This window comes from Nothoprocta perdicaria, unplaced genomic scaffold (genome assembly GCF_003342845.1).
Source record: "Nothoprocta perdicaria isolate Ctin4 unplaced genomic scaffold, notPer1 scaffold_11, whole genome shotgun sequence".
In the NCBI taxonomy this organism is placed as follows: Eukaryota; Metazoa; Chordata; class Aves; order Tinamiformes; family Tinamidae; genus Nothoprocta; species Nothoprocta perdicaria.
This window is the reverse complement of record NW_020454205.1, coordinates 5223474-5239721: the sequence shown is the minus strand read 5'-3', so window position 1 is coordinate 5239721 and position 16248 is coordinate 5223474. Positions and strand designations below refer to the sequence as shown.

Sequence of the window (16248 nt, the reverse complement as noted above, 5' to 3'; positions counted from 1 at the left end):
CTATGGCTGCTTTTGAGAGGGCAGCTACAGGCCATAGCAGGCAGGGGAGCTGGCGTGCGGTGGCAGAGTGGAGGTGGGGAAGGGGGGGGATGTGGGGCACTGCTGCTCCTTCTCCAGCTGCCTGTGCAGGCCCCCGGGAGATGCCATGTCCCGTAAGCAGGAGCAGCCCGTGGCTCTCACACCTCTGCGCTCCAGAGCTGTGGTTGTGGGGGAGCGTGTGGAGCAAGGCACAAAGGTGGGAGCAGCCACCGGCTGCACTGCAGCCCTGTTCAGGCCCATTAGCTCCATTCAGAGCCCCCTTTGCCTTGGCTTGGTTTTGTGAGCAGGACAGCTGAGCTGTCCCCACTTTGTACAGGGTCTAGGGCTTAAACCTCTCCTTGCTTCCCTGCCAGGTCGTACAGCAAAAACGCTGATGGGCGACACAGCCATGATGCGGTGCAGAGAGACGTGCAGGGCAGCGCTCCCGACCCTGCTCCCGAGCCAGCGCACGAAGCCCACGGGGCTCCTTGTTCAGGGATCACACAGCCCTGCGGGGAGAGCCAGGAAGCAAAGGTAGGTGCTCAGAGTAGCTTCCAGGTGTGGGCAAGGCTGCAGGGCCCACTGGATCATAACTTGAAACAAGGTGAATCTATGAGAATCGCAGGCTCTCGCCCTAGTTGGTGTGGACTGAGCAGAGCACTCCTGTTCAGAACTAGCTGAACTGTCCCATATAAATGAAGTCCACGAGCTTCTATTGCTCAGCAAACACAGCACATGCTTAAGGGGTGAGGATGGCAGGCCTGGATTCAGGGACACCGCGGCTTTTCTCGGGGCTCTTGGCAGGGCCTCCGGGCCTCATTGTTATGGGCGCAGGTGCCCTCGTGGTCTGGCCCCATGGACGGAGGGCGCTGCCCCTTCCTGCCCTGTGCCTGTTCCTGTTCAGCTGCAGCTCTGCTAGTAGCTCAGCGCTGTCTCAAGCTGCTGTGCATTTTTTATCTGAAGAGCCCTGCAAACACTACAAAGAGTGATGCCCATTTGTTATTTGATAGCACATCATTCTGTACATGGCTGATGAGTTAAGACTCAACTGAAATCCCTTCCCTCCCCTTTCTCTTTTTCATCCCCCACTCCTACCTTCTATTCCTTTCAGTCTGGACTGTGGGAACCTCGAGTTTTTCCACTAAAAGATGAAGAGGTAGAAGCTTTACTGTGCCAAGATCAAGTAACGAATCCAACTGAAATGTCAAGTGCAGCTTTCCCCAGCGACTCTCTCTGTACTTCTTGTACACCCACTGCTTTGCCAGACAAGGGCCATCTACCAAAAAAACAATCCACAGAAGAGCCAGAAGACTGCGAAAATGTTTGCCTGGGAGTCAGCAACACGAGAAAACAAAGGTGACAGGGAATAATGTGGTTCATTAAGAAAGCCAGATAAGGTGGAGAAAAGTGTAAGGTAAAATCTCTCTTGTTCACACAAGATATGACAGCACAATTCAAAACCTGTACGTTAGCCGCACATAATATATTTTCTTTCTTGCTTTGTAACAGGCAGGATAAATCCCAAAGACAACACTTTCTTCTTCCTGAACCCCAAGAGAAAGTAATTATTTCAAGCTGGAAGTCTAATATTCCCAATGTCGGGAGTGGGCGCACATAAATTGCTGGCACCATTCACTGCCTTCTGTTGTCATATTGCCACATTTGTTAATAATCATCATCCTTTTGTTTTGCTTGTATTCAATGCCGTTTGGTTCTAGTGGATCCTGGTACAACAGGATATGCTGTCCACCTTAAAAAATTTCAACTGAACACAGAAAAACTACATGAAAAAAATACAGAGAAGGGACAATTTCCTGATTATTTTCTTGTGTGGCATGAACTTGTGGCAAAAATCTGCCTCCTTTAAATGCATGTGTGTAATCCGTGCATACTATAGGGATAGGTGAGAACCATAAGTTTAAAGCAGGAGTTCTGGAGGCCTTGCATCTAGCTTAAAATGTTACTCAGCTCTCAGTAGTGCCAGGGCATGTTTCATATAGATGTCCTCAAGCAATAAGATAGACATAGTCCACTGTATTTCAATAGTTGATATATCTGCTACTCCAAAAGTCATGTTTCTGTTTGTCATGTGGGTGTAGAGAACCAGAAGGAAGGAGGAGTCAAGGCAAATCAGTGATGCAGCTCTTTTTGAACCTCGTTTTGGGTCATCTTGCTTCCTTAGACCTTCAGGCGCAAATGAGACTCAGCAGTTTGCTTTTAATATTTTAAAGACACAGTCTTGTTCAAATTTCTGTGCAGTGCCTTCCAAGAGTCTCGTGAGTAAGCCAACATTTGGTGAGTAGCTGAAAAGAGGCTTGATGCCTAGAAGACCAATAAAGAATCAAAACCCAAAACTTTCCATTGTGAGTGGAGATAAGATGTCTAATTTCCCAGACAGTTCACAGTGAGGAAACAAAAGCCAGTTGCTTAAACTTGCATCTAAATAGCCTTGTTTGGAATGTCTCTGCAATGGCAAGAGATGCTAACAAAGATTAAGCATCAATGTAAGGATAATGAGTCAAGTTTTTCTGTGGAGAACAGTTGAAGGCAATTTTAGGAGTCTCTGTTTTTGTGCAAAATTTTTTTCCACTTGAATATATGGAACTGAATGGCACTGGACAGATGACCCGATTTTAATGTCAATACCTTTTTCCCTCTCCCCCCCCCCCCTTTCTTTTTTGTCAAAATGACAGGAAATATACACTGGACATCTGAAAACAGTTCAGTAAAGTTTCAACACTACCACCTATTGCTACATTGTAGTTCATTGCACATTCTGATTATTTTTTAAACACTTTTTTAACACTGGTTTGTCTTAAACTTGAATCTTGCTTCAATGTCTGATACAATAATCTTTGATGCAAGGTTGTTTTTTTAATTAAAAGTTATTTCTATACATGGTGTACAAAGTCTGAATGGCGACAGCCTTTTGAAAGCAGTGATGCTTCCCCGTGGCACAGAGCCGGGCTTGGCCTGGGAGGGGCTTTGCAACCTGCCAGGGGCTGTGGTGCGAAGCAGGGCTCTGAGGCTAAAGCTCCTGGCTGAGCTCACAGGTGAGTCTTCCCTTTCTGGCTGCTGTTGCTGGAGCCGAGTGCCTGGGATGCTCTGCAGGGCTCCCCTACCTTTGTGCACTCACTTGGACATCCCATGGAGCCGCCGTGGCGCTTTGCTCTAAGGTCCAGGCTTTCTGCTCTGCCTCATCCCTGGGGCAGTGCGAGATGTTTCTGCAGTTTAGAGCTGCAACAAAGCACAGCAGCCAGCTGGATGCCTGAGGTGGTCACCTGCAGGCATAAACAGGAAATGGAAATGCAGTCCAGTCTTTTAAAGTAAGGAGTGTTTGTCTAACTGGGGAAAAAAAATGTTGAAGTGAGGCAACAAGAAAATTGAGAAAGGAGGAGGACCACATTTGGTCCAGGTAGTGAACTGGAAAGCAGCGGTGGTGCCCTGCGCAGGCACAGGCCCATGTTGGGTCCATCTCGGGACTAAAGCAGCTGCTTGCCACCTTGCCAGCAGCAGGGCCCCTATAAGGGCTTCCTGGTAGGAGCATGGAAACCCCTTCCCCCTGTCCTGGCTCCAGGTGCTTTGAGCTAGCTCCTGTGTCAAACTGGTAGTGCCTCACACTGCAGCCATTAAAAGCATGGCAAAGATAGATGGGAGCCAGCAAAAACAACCAACCTCTAAACAGGACTAATTTTAAAAATGTTTGTTTGGTCACACCTACCTGTTCCATGGTCAGAAATCTTTTCTGTAGCATTTGCCTCTCGCTGGCCTTGCTGCAGCAGATGGTGAGGGCCGTGACAAGGAGAGCTGCTTGTGAGAGCCACAACCGCCGCGCCCGAGCGATTCCGCTACCCGACCCGCCACTCTCCGTGTTCCTACGGGGCAGGCCGCGGCCGGCAGGTGAGAGGCGTGGGTCAGCGGTGGGGGGGATGGGACCTCCTGCCTCCCGCAGCCTCCGTCTCGCAGGGGCAGCACCGGATGTGCCGCAGGTAACGCTGCAGGTAGTGCAGCCGGAGGAGAGGCTTTCTGGGCAGCTCCTGGCTGCGCTGCTCAGCCCAGCACGGCTGCCACGGGCTGCCTTCCTGTCCAGCTGCCGGGAGGGACAGAGCTGCTCTGGGCACAGGGTTAGAAAAGCTGCTTGGTGGAACTTGGTCACAGGGCCATCCCCCACCTTTCACGTCCTGTTTCCACACTGCTGCCCTGCGCTGGATGGTAGCACACAAGCCTGCAGCTGGGCTCTGTGAGGAGCTGGTCCCCAACTCCACCTCGGTAGTTTGTGAATCCGGGTGTCCTGGGAATGCTGGTAGTGCGAGCAGGCCAAGAGCTCCAAGCCGTGGTCATTGAGACATAAAACGTGCAACAAACCCCTGCTTGTTTACTGCTTTTCAAAAAAGGAAAAAAGCTATTTGTTAGCTGTTAGTGCTGCTTGCGGTGCTGTGACCAAAAGTATTACAAAGGCTGGCTCTGAAATTATGCAGCATGAAACTTGGGTAGTGCAGCCTATAGAGAACGCTACTTCCCTCGTGCTTGATTTACCACTTTCAATTGAGAATTGAAATTTTTGTCCTCTTGCCTGCAGCTCTGAGGGTTTAAACACTTGCTTCATCTCCACATGCCGGAGCTGAATGAGATGTTAAGTACAGGTGCCAAATTCTGTATTCCTCTGTATTTAACTTCTATCTTGCACAGTGCTAATTTAAGACTGAACAGAAGTGCAGGCTGTCAACTATCCAATTAAAAACAATGGCAAAGAGGTGAGCAAACCCTTTGGAAGAAAACGTTCCGTGAGGAACTCCGTGGTTCCTTGCTCAGAACAAAGCACAGCGCATGCAGGTAACTGGCACTTTTTTTTTTCCCCCCCCCAAATTATTAAAAAATAGTAATTAGCTTGAGGTCAGATGCAGGAGGCGGGAATACTGCCACTGCTTTCAGTCATGAAAAGCCACATTTCTGAGTTAAGAGCTACCTTTCTCATAGCTGTGGTTTGTGACTGCTTAGTCTGCATTTTAAATAGAGGAGACTAGACTGCTTTTATATACACAGTATGCTAGGCTCTAAACAGCTTGTTCCAGAAGCAGGAAGAGCTGCTTCAACACAGCTGGAAGCTCTGCGAACCCTTTGCCAAGCTTGTGTCTCCCCACAGCCACCTTCTGAAAGATGCCATCCAGGTGGTGGCCCCAGGTGACTCCATTTGTCTTTTGCTACTTCTCATATAGGGGTGAAGATGGGGGAAATAGGAAGCAACCACATTTGTTCATCTAAGCCACAACTAACGGCAGGAAAAGAGAAGTTGCTCAGCCATTTCAGAGAGGCTCATCCTGGCTGCCTGCTGCTGGGAGCCCTCACAGTTCCTGACCACAGTAGCAGGGAGTGCATCCACTAGCACCACCTCAGCACTTGGTAGGGCACCAGCTGCTTTGCTTTAGGGACAGCAGATCTGTTTGCTGCTGTGCAACAGATCGTTTGCAACACTCCTATAATTACAACTTACACAAAAAACATACCGACTAGAATGCTGTAAAATATTAAAGGAGTCAGCAATGCTCACTAGGGCCACAGGAAGCAGGCCTATCGAAAATACACCACTGAGGTCATCATCTGCTGGGGTTTAAATCTCCCTTTAACTGGCCTGAATAGAAACTAAAGTAGATAGCAAGTTCTGGGAAACAAACAGAAGGTAAGAAAACCTAAAATTAAACTTCTTTACAGTTGCAACCTGCTCCCACTGAAAGCACCTGAGTTAGATGACATTCCAGGCAGCCCTTGTCCTGAGCACTGACTCCATGATGAAGTACACAGTGAGGAGGCTCTGGGCAAGGACAGAGCACATCAGCTGCCTGTAGGCCTTTAGAGCAAGAATCTTCTGCTCGTGGATTCCCACTGCTCCTGGGGTTTCAGTCAGCACGGTCTCAACTAGCTACTTGTAGAGACTGAGAATCCACTTACCTGTCTGTCACCTGGTTGAAGGTATAAGCTGAGCTGTGAGCCTGAGCGCAGGTCAAGTACTAAACAGCCTGTGGTTTGTGCAGTAAAAACAAATGGGAAAAATCTGTGCATGAAGCTTTTTAGTCCCATCAAGCCACACTTCTCCTGAACTCACAATCCAAACAACTAGTTTTTGAGAGGCAGCTAGAAGAGACTTACCGCACCAATATAAGTGTTTAATTCAGCCATTGCAAAAGTTTGGTAGGAATGCACAGATCAAACGACAAAATACAAACAGCAGAAGGCAGCTGCATTAGAGTCTTCCACAACAAATCGCATGTTGTGATGCTACATTCCTCTAGCAAGCAAAAACTGACTGACCTTTAGTTCATTCCAGTCAGCATTACAGGTTGTACTACAAAACTAGCCTCCACAGAATCAAGAGACAGGTTCGAATCATTGCATTTCCAATCCTGAAAAACAGCCACAATGTTTGTTCACTGCTGCTTTCTCCAGTGCAGCAAAGGAATGATTTTTCTGTTCAGCAGCAGCACGTTTCCACAATTAACATCATTCAGCCCTCCCTTATGCTCGAGAAACCCGGGCTCCCTGCGCGCGCAGGGCCTTGACCGCTGCTTGGGCAGGTCTCATCGGTCCAGGCACCGCTTCTGAGCAGCCTCTGAGCACACGTTCCTGAGGAGATTGATCACGGACCTGGGGTCTGCGCTCTTCATAATGGCGCTGCCAGATACGATCATGTTTGCACCTGCCTGGAGGATATTAAACAACCCACTCAGTAACGTGCAACAGATGCATTTCTTAAAGAGCTTCTTGCTGTAAAACCAGGGAGTGAACTCCAGGCTGGAGCACAAGCTAGCAATGCTTTTAGGACACAGGTATCATGCCTCTAAGTACAAGAGCAAATCCATTTTGGAGAAGACTGCTTGTCCCAAAGAGGCCGTCTTGAATTTCTTCACTGTTGCTCCCATTTCAAGTACAAACTAGAACCTGGGCATACAGGAAACAAACCATCCCTCTAGCTTAGGGGATGGTACAGTGGCTACTATTAAAAACAGTCACAAGATTATACCTTAGAGCTGAAGTGGATTTTGATACTAAATCTGCCTTACTGGTCCTTCTAAAACTAAACATGCTGTAAAACCTTCAAAAAGTTAGGTTCTGAGAGAAGACTGTGTCTGTGAACAGTTTGCGAGCACTGTTCTTTCAGCCTCTTACCTCTGCACATTTATGGATGGTGTCAGGCCCCACTCCGCCATCCACTTCAATATCAAGTGAGGGAAATTGGGTCCTCAGCCACTGAACCTACAAACCGGTAAAACAAAGTCTAGCACCAGGAGCTTGTACTGAGTGGTCACTGCAACATGTAGTTTCTTAAACTGAAGTAAGGCTTTATTCATCACTACACTCTTCACTTCAAGGTCAGTAGGTAAGAACAGGGAGGATGTGTTTACCTTTGGCATCATGTCTTCCATAAATTTCTGCCCTCCAAATCCAGGTTCTACTGTCATCACCAAAGCCATGTCAATTTGATTGGCCCACGGAGCCAATTGTTCAACGGTAGTCGCAGGCTTGATGGCCAACCCCACCTACGGACGAGGCACGACAGATCCAGGTGTAGCTTAATAAAACAGAGCCAACACCTAAGAACTGAAGCGGAAATGTGTAAGCGCAGCTGCAGCGAGGGCTCCTTTGGAGCCAGGCTTGGATTTCCTAAGTGGAGCGCACCCAGGGCGTGCCAGGGCTGCAGCAGCAGCGACACTGCACGCTTCCCACCGGCCCCGGCCCCTCACCTTCATGCCGTTCTCGCGGATGTCCTTGATGAGCGCGCCCGGGTTGTCGGTGGCCTCCAGGTGGAAGGTGTACTGGTTGGCGCCCGCCACAGCCATGGGCTGCACCCACTGCTCGGGCCTGGCCACCATCATGTGCATGTCTGCAGGGGCGGCAGCGTGAGCAGCGCCGCGGCGCCGCGCTCCGCCCGTGCCCGCCCGCCGCCTTACCGAAGAAGGGCTCCTGGCCCAGCTGCCTGCGCAGGCTCTCCACGACGGGGTGGCCGAACGTGATGTTGGGCACGAAGTGGCTGCGGGGCGCGGGAGAGGCTCGCGTTAGGCGGCGGCCCGGGCCGGCCCGCGCGCGCCCGCCGCCGCGGCCGTTACCCGTCCATCACGTCCAGGTGCAGGTAGTCGGCGCCGCAGTCCAGCAGGCGGCCGCACTCGGCGCCCAGCGCCGCCAGGTCGCTGTTGAGGATGGACGGCCCGATCCGGCACCCCGACGCCATGGCCGCCGCCCGCCGCCGCCGCGCGCATGCGCCGCCCGCCGGCACCGCCCCCGCGGCCGTTGGGGCGGCGCGCGGGGAGGGTGAGGCGCGCGGCGCCGCGGCCGCCCCAGCACTCAGGAAGCAGCAGCGGTTTTTGCTTGTTTTATCATAGCGGAAAAGACAAACACCAGCTTGGGCACAGGGAGACAGCACAGAGCCTACGGCTACAGGACACGTGCGCTAGGACAGTGCAAGCGCCACCGACACGGACATGAAACACGAGCAGAGGCTGGCCGGCCCGCCCGGCAGCTGCGTCTCTTAACAAGCATTAACAAAATCAAAGGCATCCACTGGGCCACCTGAATAATAAAGCTAAAGTACAGGTTACATCATTTATAAGCTGCATTGATTTCTAGCAGGATAAAACTTTAAAAAGAGGCATTTTAGTTCTTGTTATGGCTTACTACTGTGGCTTCGCCTGTGACAGTGCGAAACCTTAATGGAAACATTTATCACACACATTGAACTCAATGAGGTGGATCACAGTTACTCTTCTATCAGTATGAAACACCATGGTGAGGCATCAAAGCGAATTCCTCCATCCCAGGATCAGCAGAAAATGCTCTACAACCCACCCTGTGCTCTGCGTTTCAGCCATGTGCCCAGCCTGCAGCTGGAGCCCTCCTTCCCACCCCGCTGCCCGGCACCAGCCTGCCTGGCACCCGGTAGCAAAGCTGCCTTCACCTGCACCTCACTGTCACTAGGAAAACCGAGCAAATGAATTGACTGGGTGACCTCCATGCTAGCGGCTAAGCCACAGCAGACTCCGATAGGTAACCAGTGCTGGCTCCAGCGCACTGAGAAGAATCAGGAGAGCAAATTTTTGGTCAGCAAAATAAGCTGCTTGTCATCCAGAGCACCTGGAGGCACTGCCATCCAGACACACACCCAATTACCTCCTTTTGCAAAACCCTGCGCACCTTGAAATAACATCAGTTAATGCTCAATCTGTATGTAAGTATACACATATGTATACACACACACACACACACACATATATTTTCCTCTGTCCCTGCTTTTCTCAAGACGTGCTGAGGCTCCATCTCCCAGTAAGGCAATGGAGCCGAGCCCACTCAGCACCTGTGCGGTGGGCACTGCACGAGCAGGGAGGGATGTTCGGCCTGCACGAGCTGTGTCCTCTCACTGCTCAGGTTTGATGGGCGCTGTACCCCCCACAGGACAAATACACAGCAGCAGAGCGTGAGGGTGTCCTCAGTCAGATGGACAGTAATTCTCCAGTGCCACAGCACTGAGACTGCCGTCTCTAAGGTAGTGTTTTGAAGAGCTATTTCAGAGTTCTGAAGAGATTGGAGAGTCTTTTCTGGGAGATGGCTCTTCAGAAAGACAGTTTTATGACATACATGTTCATACTATGAATCCTCAGGACCTCAAAATCCCCATCTCTTAATTAGCACATGGTAGAAACTCAGGATGATCTCAGGATTTTCCTATGCTCAGCAACCCCATGATTACAAACTCCAATATTGATGAATCCCAAGGCACAGGGTAACTTTGGGCATTGCTTTTGATTTCATGGCTTGTTTGACAGCTGCTCTGCAGTTTGCCCATAGCAGCTAATGGCTAAATTCACATTTCAGTTTAACGCCACGATGCTGCAGCATAGACCATAACTGAGCCGTGACTTCAGCTGATCCTCCAAGGGCCTCACCACCTACACATAAATGTGATATGGATGTATCTAATACTTGCAGCTAGGATATTACGTACATAAAATGGAACCTTTTCAAATAGAATCTCAACATGACAAAAATAGATTCTTTCATCAACTTTCTGCCCTGCAATACCCATTTTCCATTTACAATGTACATATATATGTGCGTGTGTGTATATATATTTTTATATATATAGGAACATGAAAATTCCATATCTAAATATTTACTTTAAATCCTTATAACTAAGAACACAAGACAGCATCAATGGAGCAGTTGCTCGGTACCAGGAGGTCCAGGCATTCCAGATGCGCTTTCTTGAGTTTTTTTGACCACTCTGGATGAATTACTCAGTACCTCAAAGCAGGACAGCGAGGACTATTTATACCATCTGCAGACCATTCGCCCCCTGCCCATCTATATCTGTGCACAGCATGTGCATTCCTCCCTATGGTATGCACTGTATTTAGCTTTACAGGGCAAATATTTTTGTAGCACAAGGGTAGTATCTTACAGAGAGGAATGAAATCCAGAGACAAAAGTAAACTCAACTAATGTCTGCAGTGACACACACACAAAAAATCTGATCGAACCACTCCAAGGTCAGAAACAATGGTCTCAAGTTGGAAAAAAAAAATCAAGCTTCAGATTGGTACTTTTTGTCAGTATTTTGACAGTCAGTACCAAGTTTTAAGGGCCTTGGATATAGCCCTGCTCCCCCAAAACTACAAAAATAAACCCTGCGTACAACCTCAAAGAGGTTTTTCCTTTTTCTGTCTCCTACAGTACAGGACTGCTTACCCAGAGAAGCTGCTGATCATGAGCACAGTACACGGCTGCCACATGGCCAACACAGGCTTCATGGCCCATGTACTTGCACACACTCCCATACCCTGAGAATTACGTAAAAATTCTCCTCTGCTCCTGTAGTCTCGCCTCAGACTGAAACAGATTTGACAAACAGGAATTTGCCAGTCTCTAGCAAACAGGCTGTGAGCTCTGTTCGGCTGTGGCAGATAATAAAGTGCTCTTGCTTCAATCAGTTACCAGGGGGCTCAAAGGAGAAGGTGGTGTTTCTCTTCCTCCTCCCTTTACTGCACTTGCCCAGACTTAAACGTGAGATTCATCCAGATCGACGTCGGTCTCGCCGAGCTCCACGTGCGTGTAGCTGAAGTGGGTGGCCAGCAAGGGGTTCTCCATGCCGTTGTCCTCGCTGATGTGCAGCACCGTGTCCCCGTGCTGCAGCAGGCTGGTAGTCTCGAGGCCGGCGAAGTCCTCGGTGTCCGAGAGCTGCACAGGGGGGCTGCTCTGCTCCGTGGCTGGCCGGGACTCCACGGCCTCCTCCTCTTCCTTCTCAGCAGAAAGGGCCTCGCTCTAGAATTGATCAGAGCCAGCAGTCAGGCCACAGCTCGGAAGAAGGAGGAGGGGGAAAGAAAAATGCAAGAAATCATCTATTAAATGTTTTCTCTGCCATAACTACTTTTTACTTTAAAGAACCATGCATTTATCAATCATCAAAATTCTGCCCTCATGATGCGTATTTTTGCGGTGACCAGACCAGCTGATTTTCATCATTTGTATTTCTTCATTTCCCTTTTGAGCATTTTTTTCTGTAACATGCATCTTCATTTACCATCATCCATGGCAGAGAACATTCATCCATTAGATATATGGGCTTATAAACATGATCTCCATGTCAGCAACGGAATGATGATTGTGGTTGTCCCTGCACTGCCCTCAGTGGCGCCCAACACAGAGAAACGTTCAAGCTTCTCTTGAAATGTGATATTTTGCTAAACCAGTCATGAGTTTTTAAACGAATCCTTCCTTAAGGATGAGCCAGTCTAGCAAACACTCAGCTCCCCTGCAACGCAGAAGCTGTGCAGACAAGCAGCGAGCAGGGTAGGAAGAGCCTTTGTGTGTGATGGGAAAATGAATGGGGAAGATGCAGCAAACATATTTGCAGATTAAGAATCACTGCAACCATCTAGAAGCCAGTGGTTATGAGAGCAGAGGAATGGGCAGCAGACAGCTTAGAGGAGAGACCCACAGAGTGCTGCTGCTTTCACTCACAAGCCAGCTTGTGTCACGACGCATCACACCTTTCCCTATCAATTCCCCTGCAACTTAAACCAGCAGGCCCCGGGGGTGAAGCTACCGGTGCCGCTACCTGCCCAGCGGTCTGGCCGTGGAGATCAGCAATGACGACGGCGGGTGAGGAAGTCAGCAGGGGGTTCCCCACAGCTCCCTGCTTGCCGGGCCCCGGGGGGCTGCTCCCCTGCTGCTGGGCTCCTGCGGCCGAGGGGCTGCTCAGGGGGGCCGCTGCTGCCTCCGGCTGGGCTTCAGTGAAAGTCACTGACCGCTTCTGCTCCACTGAGGCTATAAAAATACAGAAAATTCACTATTAAAGTGTTCTGATTAAGGACTGAAAACAGTGCCTACAAAGCAAAGAGAGCATCCCTGGAGTTGTTACAGATAGGGCAGCATTCATGGTTCACTCCATCTTTGTAATCTGTCTAAATGGAGTCTAATGTTCAAACTTTTTACCCCTAGTCTTATTCTAAAGCCAATGCCAGAGGCAAGAATTTCCTGAAAATTATTCATCCTCTCTCTGTCACAGTTTGATAAATGTCACCTACAACATCCTTCCATCTTAGAATGACTGAGTTCCCATTTGAGTTAAGGTGTTACTGCCCTCAACAAGAGCAAAACCAAGAGGCAAATATGTAAGAGACTTTTTTTTTTTTTTTATTAGGGAAAAAAAAAAGGATTAAACTGCTGGGACTTTGCTTCCAATATGGTAGCGAACAGCAAGATTGTAACAACCCAGCCATCACCAACCTGAGCCAAACGCAGGCTGGTAAGACATGGCGCCTCTTATTTCTACATGAGATGAGCATATTTATTCTCCAAACACGTTAAAACTCTTCCTTAGAGCCAAAACAACACCACAGTATTTTCTACTTTAAAATATGAAGTGCTAGTTCTGCAAACACAGCACTGCCCTACCGCTAGGCTTTGGTTTGGGCTGGATGCTCCGCCGCGTGGTTGAAAGTCGAGCTCCGTGACGGCTACGAGGTTCAGTTTGGGTTTTCTGACGGGACAGAAGTGGCCTTCGAAGCTAAACAGTGAAAGCAAGAGTCATAATCACATATTACAAAGCCCTTAACCCATAAGGGACAGGTTATATTCACATTGTTCCAAATCCAACACAGGGCAGAAAAAAGAGCCAGAGCAACAGAAGGAAAGAAGGGGTCTTGCCCACCCATGCCATATTCTCACCTGCCGCAGGCCTCTCTTCCTGCCCAGGGGCTGCTGCAGAAGAAGGTTCTGCTGGCCCGGCTCGCTCTGTACACTCGCCACCCTGTTAGATGGTGAGAGCATTAGGCAAAGCACAGAATCCCCCTGAATAATCAGCAGGTCCTGGCAATTGTGACTACAGTAAATAAATAAATAAACCACTCATGGCACAGTCACTTCAAAGAGCAATACTGTCTTTGAAGGATGGGGGGACGTTTCTGTTGGCTTGTGGCTTCCAGGGCTTAGGAAAGGGTGAGAGGAGTCATGGCAATCATGACTTGGCCACGCACAGGTAGCATCCAACTGTAAATAACTGCAAAGTTCAGTTTTCAGTCATTGATTGATGCATCCCATTGAACAACACTCACTTCTCTGCATCCTTTGCCACATGGGCTTCATCAACAAAGGCAAGAATACCAGCTTCTTCACCCCAAAACCTCTGTTTGCTTTTCCTTTTCCAAGGATCGTGTCTTAAAAGCCTGTTTTCCCCCTCCCAATTAGAGCCCACAGCCTCATCACAATTTTGTCATCTGGTTTTAATTTCAATATAAGTCAACAAACAGAAAACAAACACAGAGTGACAAAGGATCCATTCACATAATGGATGCATGATTTATGTGAACAAGGCCCCACACTCAACACTTGCAGCCTTAAGTCTCTTTGAGGCTAACGAATAAAAAATACAAGTAAATATAAATACATATAAATACATATATGTATACATAAACACATATCTTAGCTGTTAGTATCTGCACACAAAATATCTGAAAATCTCCAGTAACAGAATCTTTAGCAATAAGACACTCAGCTAGGTACCAACTTATTCTATTATTAAATTAGTAATCTGATGATTAGTTGAACTGATTTATTTAAAATAAATATAAAACCTTCCCCTCTTTAAAAGAAAAAAAAAATCTAAAGTTCCTTATTCCTCCACAAACAGTTAAAAATTGGTAACAAAACATCTTGGCTAAATGACCTGTGTCTGCGAAACACATGGCTATAGTAGTAACTAACATTTAGATAGACTTCTTTTAAAGGAGGCAGATGCTTATTCGGGACAAACTGTAATCCACTGAGCCACGTGTCCTATTTAAGCAACTTCCAGCTATATTTGGTGGACATTGTTGAAGACTCAGAATACATTTTGTCTTTGGCACGCATTAATCTAAAAAAAGATATCATTCTGTGGATGTTTTCCTTGCATCCTCCTGGAGTTGCTCAGTATCACCAGAGTGCAGGTTTAATGCCCAGCTTACTCAGAGCGGGAGACAACAACAAGGCTGAGGAGTTAGTCAGAAAAAACACAGAGGATGTGAAGAGATTCGGTGAGTTCTGTCTCCTGCGCTGCTCGTGCTGCCCTTTGGCAGCAGTCCCTGCCCGGGCAGGCCTGGTGGCCCAGGCCACGAGGGCGCTCCTGCTCTGCTTCAGGTCAAAGTCTTGTTAACTGAGTGGAAAGTCCTATTCCTTCCTCTCTTATCAGTTTACACTAAAGACAGACCTGGCACCGAACCATACCCGTGTGCTTCCTCTCCTTGGGAGGCAACTGGCAACTTCAGTAGAAAAACATTGTCTTAAGCCCTGCCGCTCTCTCCTCTGATTGTCTGACCAGAGCCTTCTAGTGCCAGCCAGGCCCTCAGCAGTCTCACTGCAATGGCCTGCAACAAGGGAAGACCTTCTGCAAGCTCCAAGTCAGAGGGAAAAAAAAAAAACACTGGATCTATGTGAGCCATTTTCTCTATCAGCTCTTTGAAATGAGATCATCAGCCCCTGGAATATATTACCCAGCTTTTGCGTCAGGTTTTGAAATGATTTATACACCAGTGATTTATCCACCGAGCATCCTGGACATCACGCAAACACCCGCTACGAGTAGGCAGAGTACTGGACGCTGCTTCCTGTTGGTAGGACTGCGACCTTGACCCGGACTGCAGCAAATGCCCCTGCTTGGTCCAAAAGTGACACTATTTGTTATGAAAGCAAAGAGCCTGCGCTTAAATTGGTCTCTAAACTTACAATCCAGACTACTTCAAATTATAGCTTGTAAAACTTTTTTTTTTTTAAGGATTACATAAAAGCTTACTCCAGTGATTGTTTTGAGAGCAGTGTATGAATTAAGTAGGAAAAACAACTATGATTGTCTAGAGAAGTATTATAAAATAATTTTCTATTCAACTTTTGAGAATAACATTACAATTTGTGATTGAAGATGACTTATTTCTATGTGTGAGGAGAGCTAAATGTCTGTAGCAGAAAGACTATAGTGATAATTAGTGTAAACAGCTATTTATAGTCATGAAAAAAAAAAAAGACAGTTTCACAGGCATCATGGAAACACCTCAAAAAGGTCATTGCTAGAGAGCGCAGTGAGCGCACAGAGAGTAGAGCAGAGGGAAGCAGCGATGCCCGTGGAACAGTCTGTGCCCTGAACACCAGGGCGGGCAGCACAAAACAGCTGGACTTTGTGTCTTCCTCCTGCAGGCTGGGATTTTAAACCTGGCTTCTATCACAAGTGAAATGAGTTTAGCAAGCTGGTGGATGTTTATTTCCAGTACATACGATCATTATACAAATTGCTATAATTTGGGATGATCTTAATGAGCTGAAATTGTAGATATCTATTGCAGGCAAATGGCAGACAGAGGCAGTGGAGCTTCTCAGAGCTGCCTGTGCACAGCACAAGCCCTCCCACATTTTTTTGTGGTATTTTTGCCTTTTGCCCGCCAGTTTTGAAGGCGAGAAGAAAAGAGACGGAAGAGAAAAAACATAAAGACTGCAAATCTCGCAGGAGTGACTGAGTTTCCTGACATAACATTTCATGTAGGAGGCTTTGTTTCCTGTCAAAGAGCAGCACTACTGATCTTGTTCTGGTGAAAATCAGCCTGGATGCTGCTCTGTGCAAACCCGCCCTTCTCCTTCTCTGTTTCTCCTTGTTTACCAGAACCAATCCAGGCTACACTGGTCTTCGGTCAACCTAGAGGAATCCAGCCAAGCAATCGT

General features: G+C 48.1%; 3 protein-coding genes across 3 annotated transcripts in view; 1 reads left to right on the top strand and 2 right to left on the bottom strand.

The window, feature by feature from the left end:
* Positions 1-2914, top strand: part of KANSL1L (KAT8 regulatory NSL complex subunit 1 like) — a 50307-nt gene extending 47393 nt beyond the window's left edge. Inside the window, exons 14-15 of the mRNA XM_026048069.1 lie at positions 393-552; positions 1130-2914. Of these exons, the coding sequence (XP_025903854.1) occupies positions 393-552; positions 1130-1378 (409 nt within the window). The 3' untranslated portion in view covers positions 1379-2914. The remainder of the gene's footprint in view (positions 1-392; positions 553-1129) is intronic.
* Positions 2915-6211: 3297 nt separating this feature from the next.
* RPE (ribulose-5-phosphate-3-epimerase) lies at positions 6212-8239 on the bottom strand. The gene is made up of 6 exons (XM_026049864.1): positions 8118-8239; positions 7962-8041; positions 7755-7894; positions 7416-7550; positions 7180-7266; positions 6212-6713 (listed from the first exon to the last, which is right to left on the bottom strand). Exons 1-6 carry the CDS (start codon positions 8237-8239, stop codon positions 6591-6593), a joined length of 687 nt encoding a protein of 228 aa, XP_025905649.1. The 3' UTR covers positions 6212-6590.
* Positions 8240-10346: 2107 nt separating this feature from the next.
* The window catches only part of UNC80 (unc-80 homolog, NALCN channel complex subunit), a 107627-nt gene continuing 101725 nt past the window's right edge, over positions 10347-16248 (bottom strand). The window contains exons 61-64 of the mRNA XM_026047473.1: positions 13231-13312; positions 12958-13069; positions 12119-12327; positions 10347-11322 (exon numbers count right to left, since the gene is read on the bottom strand). Of these exons, the coding sequence (XP_025903258.1) occupies positions 11059-11322; positions 12119-12327; positions 12958-13069; positions 13231-13312 (667 nt within the window). The 3' untranslated portion in view covers positions 10347-11058. The remainder of the gene's footprint in view (positions 11323-12118; positions 12328-12957; positions 13070-13230; positions 13313-16248) is intronic.